The sequence below is a fragment of the Salvia splendens genome, chromosome 21, assembly GCF_004379255.2.
Source record: "Salvia splendens isolate huo1 chromosome 21, SspV2, whole genome shotgun sequence".
In the NCBI taxonomy this organism is placed as follows: Eukaryota; Viridiplantae; Streptophyta; class Magnoliopsida; order Lamiales; family Lamiaceae; genus Salvia; species Salvia splendens.
The window spans coordinates 9,678,733-9,683,494 of NC_056052.1; the positions used below are offsets into that span (position 1 = coordinate 9,678,733).

Here is a 4,762-nt window from a genome sequence, read left to right on the forward strand (position 1 = left end):
ATAGGAGAGATATTTGAGAAGGTATTATACCCTTTTCCATTTTAAAGATGATCTTTACCTCTCCATCAATGAAGATGTAAAATTTTATAACTACCATATTTGCCTTTTTTTCATAAAAAATTATTCTCCAAAGAGAAAAGTATTATACTTTATATTTTTTTAATGCATTTTGTACTACTATTATTTTATTTTTTAAAACATGATTTACCTTTATGTATACATTTTTTCTTTGGAATTTGTTATTTTTTAAAAGGTATATTTCACTGTATAAAAAATAAATAGATAATATACCTATTTCATTTACCACAATGTAGATGCTCTTAGAATCGGTTGGGGTATTTATTTGTCTATTCTTTTGGTTGCTCAATTATGCAAGTTGGGTTTTCAAGAATTATTTCATTAGATCTTCGTCTCTTCTCAGCATTTCAGGTCACGATAAAAACCCATAAATTTCTTGGGTTTCTTGGATGCCATTGTTTCTTGGCAGGTTTGAGATAGTTGCGGTGAATGCTAATGATGATTTTTGCTTTTTTTTTTGTGCTGTTGAAATCCTCACATTAAGGCTAATTTTAATTTCTAAAGCAGCTTTTGTTTGAAGGTACATCAATTTGAGGGGTTCCATTATTAGATTCATCAAATTGTGTTTGATTGCTTTAATTCTTTTGCTTTATCAACCCTTTTTATTGCTCAAAACACTCTTAAATGAAATGGGAATTCTGCCTATATGATCTCTCTTTAATTGATATGGAATTTTCTTGAATTCTGAAAGGTAACTTTTTTATATCACATTTTGAATGTATATGCTTTTATATGTAAGGGTTTCTGATTCTTTCTTCATTTATGTAAAAATCTGCAGTGAATTAGGGGTTTTTAGCTATCTTTGAGCTTCTCAATCAACCATTTCCAAAAACTCAAATGGATCAAGATCACAAGAAATTGAAAGAATCATCATTCCCATGTGAAGTTTTGGAGAAGGTGTTATCATTCATAGATTCCCACAAGGATAGGAGCTCAGCCTCCCTTGTTTGCAAAGATTGGTATGATGCTGAGAGATGGACAAGATCCAATCTTTTTATAGGGAATTGCTATTCAGTGTCTCCCGAGATTGTGGCTCGAAGGTTTCCCAAAATCAAGAGTGTTAGGCTCAAAGGGAAGCCAAGATTCTCAGATTTTAACTTGCTGCCCCAAAATTGGGGTGCTAACGTTCATGCTTGGCTGGTTATGTTTGCTAAGGTTTATCCGTCACTCGAGGAGCTGAGGCTCAAGAGGATGACTGTCAGTGACGAGAGCTTGGATCTCTTGGCCAGGTCATTCCCGGGCTTCAAGGCTTTATCGTTGTCAAGTTGCGATGGTTTCACAGATGAAGGTCTCAAAGCAATTGCAACTCACTGCAGGTAACGGGTGCCTTATTTGTTTTCTTGATGGTCTTCGAAGCTGGGGCTTCAAGGCTTTATCTTTGTTTATGTTTTTGTATCTTGATATTGTAGCTTTAGACTTCTTGGATTAGTTCAAATGATAATTTATCAGTAAGATTCTTATTTTAATCTCCAAATTTTAATACTATTTCTTGGTTTAATTTTAAGATTAAAATTACTGTAATAGAACAAGCTTTAATTTTAAGATTCTTATATTAATCTCCAAATTTTAATGTGTGAGAATTTTGTTGTTTGAGAATAAATTAAAGTTTGTTCTATTACTGCATATGACATTCTAGTTTGACTTTTTTTATTTTTTAAATTGAAATCTTTCTTTGAATATGTCTGCTTATTTCTTTTCTTTGAGTTATTAACTTAGATGAAGCATGCTTTGCTTAATTTGTTTCTGAAACAATACTGATTAACACTAAACATGTGCTTGGTTTTGTTACTAAAGAGTTAAGCTTTGCTATTGGTAATGCTGTGTAATGTGCGCAAGTACTCCACTACGCGAGTGCTTCTTCTGTATGTTTCTCTTTGAGAGTGCTTTTTGTTTTTATTTTAGCTTTCTCGATGCGACATCTAACCTATTACTTGGCACTTAAAGGATAGGATGCCTTTGATGCCACTTTTTGTCCACGTTCGTTGGCCAAGATTTGTCAAATTTTCTTTCAATTTTCAGTCACTTTTGAACTATTCGTTTGGTGTTAACTGTTGAGCGAATAGGTTTTTTTTTTGTCACTTGAAATGGGTGATTTGCATCTCTTCAAACTTTCCCCATGGGATCCATATTTGAAAAACCCGAAAGCTACAACTGGAATTAGAAGATATTTTTTCGTTGAAAATGATTAGCGACACTGTTTTTTATTGTGCCTGCTGTAAATCAGAATATCTGAAGACTTAGAATTACAATCAGATTCCCATTTTATGCCTCATATGTGATATTGTTGGTTTCACTGTGGCAACTTTTTGTCTGGATTCCATGTCTAGTTCTTGTCGGAACCTCCCGTACGTATTCGTGTGACACCATCGACAATTGACTTGAATAGGAATTTAAATAGCATTGATTTTACAGGAATACATTTTTTTATGAATCACATCCTTTTATTATCTTAAATCTTTTTTCCTACAACTCTTTGCCTTTCTGCTTTTGATAATCACATCTATCTGTGATTGTATGTCTAGTAGGACTCGTGTTCCGATTTTATGTGGTGTAAGAATGAGTCAAATGCTTTGATTAGACGCCAGTCACGCCACACACCAATGTTCGGTGGAAAATGTTTAGCCAACTTTGAAATTTATTTCTGAAGTTTTATCACACTAAATTGAAATATTGCCGTGTAAAGAATGCCTAATTGGGTATTAAGTACTAATTTTCTCTTATTTGCAGAACTCCTTCGGCATTTAGTTGTTCAAATTCTGATTTATCCTAGATGTACTCGTTTTGTAGGAACTTGACTGAGCTTGATATAGCGGATAGTGTAACAGAAGATATTGGCGGAGGTTGGCTAAGTTGCTTCCCCGAGAGCTTCACCTCGTTGGAGATACTAAATTGTGCCAGCCTTCAGTGTGAGGTGAGTTTTGATGCCCTCGAGAGACTTGTCAGCCGGTGCAAAGCGTTAAGGGTTCTGCAGGTCAACGAAAGCATCAACTTGGAGCAGCTGCAACGGCTCCTTGTGCAAGTTCCTCATTTAACAAGGCTTGGCACCGGCTCCTTCATGCAAGAACTTACAGTCCGTCAGTATAAGGATCTCCAAACTGCGTTCAGCAATTGCAAGAATCTCCAAGCTCTTTCGGGTTTATGGGATGCTACTTCCGTATATCTCCCTTTTGTTTATGGAGCTTGTGCAAGTCTGACTTTCTTGAATTTGAGCGAAGCGAATCTCCGAAGTGGCGAACTAGCAAAGCTTCTCCCTCACTGCACTAGTCTACGTCGTCTTTGGGTAAGAAATCGATGATTCATTCTTATGACTTGTCGTGGAAGAAAGAATACGAGAATTGAAATTTAACTCGATTTTGGCAATAGGTGATTGACACCGTTGGAGACAAGGGTCTTGAGGCTGTTGGGTCGAGCTGTCCGTTGCTTGAAGAACTCAGAGTCTTCCCCCTTGATCCGTATGATCTAGATAATCAACAAGGGGTGACGGAGGCGGGCTTCTTGGCTGTTTCTCGTGGCTGTCCAAACCTCAAATACGTCCTCTACTTCTGCCGGAAGATGACCAATGACGCTGTCGTAACCATAGTGCAGAATTGCCCCGATTTCACCCATTTCCGCCTCTGCATAATGAATCCAGGCGAGCCGGATCACCTAACAAATGAGCCTATGGACGAAGCCTTCGGCGCCGTGACCAAAACATGCACCAAGCTCCGGAGACTATCGGTGTCCGGCCTTCTCACCGACAAGGCTTTCGAGTATATAGGAAAGTTCGCCAAGAATCTCGAGACTCTGTCCGTGGCCTTTGCTGGCAGCAGCGACAGGGGCATGCAGTGCGTCCTCGAAGGCTGCCCGAAGCTGAGGAAGCTCGAGATAAGGGATTGCCTGTTTGGAAACGCTGCGCTGCTCTCTGGGCTGGACAAATACGAGACGATGCGGTCGTTGTGGATGTCCGCTTGTAACCTGACCATCAAAGGGTGCAAGCTGCTTGCAAAGGAGATGCCGAGGCTCAATGTGGAGGTCATCCAGGATGAGTGGAGCGACGAGACGCACGCCAACAAAGTCTATGTGTATCGGTCTGTGGCTGGGCCGAGACGGGACACACCCCCGTTCGTCCTCACTCTGTGAGGGGGAGGATTTCTAGGTCAGTGCTTTCTGCCTAAGAAATTTTCGAAACCTATTGATTCTTAAACGGTGGTATGTAGTGTTGTTGTAAGCTAGGAGTCAACGATGAAGTGCAACTTAGTTGGTAAGACTCGTTTTTGTACACCTTTGTTGCTGGACTTGTGTCGTATAATGTAAGAAGAAAGATTATGAATATGTATCTTTATTTTCGGAATTTAATATATCTAAATGTATAAAATGAAATTTGTTTGTAGTGTAATTTGTGACTGTATCATTGTAAATCTTGTATTCAGGTTCTCATTTAATCAGCAAATTAACCACAAGACAACAGATTCTCTCTCTTCTAAAAGTTTTAATTTTTTTATATGTTGCCAACTTATTTTTGATGGAGATGAAAAGAAAAGGTCACTTTATTCAGTTATTTTTGGAAGTGATTTCTTAACAGTTATTTCGTGGGTTTTCACTAAGTAGATCTAATTAGGATGTTACTTATTTGGGTTTAGATTATTTAAGTTAATTGTGCTAAGAAAAAATAAATAGTGATTTCTATAGTATAAGTTGTACTCCT

General features: G+C 37.8%; 1 protein-coding gene across 3 annotated transcripts; it reads left to right on the top strand.

The window, feature by feature from the left end:
* The first annotated feature begins 331 nt into the window (after positions 1-331).
* On the top strand, positions 332-4,453 carry LOC121785198 (protein TRANSPORT INHIBITOR RESPONSE 1-like). 3 transcript variants are annotated; one of them, XM_042183578.1, is made up of 4 exons: positions 332-487; positions 857-1,394; positions 2,866-3,358; positions 3,442-4,453. In XM_042183578.1, exons 2-4 carry the CDS (start codon positions 916-918, stop codon positions 4,195-4,197), a joined length of 1,728 nt encoding a protein of 575 aa, XP_042039512.1. In that variant the 5' UTR covers positions 332-487; positions 857-915; the 3' UTR covers positions 4,198-4,453. The 3 variants fall into 3 exon arrangements, with proteins under 3 accessions (XP_042039512.1, XP_042039513.1, XP_042039515.1); XM_042183579.1 differs by having other exon boundaries at positions 351-598; XM_042183581.1 differs by having other exon boundaries at positions 369-429.
* The last annotated feature ends 309 nt before the right edge of the window (positions 4,454-4,762 follow it).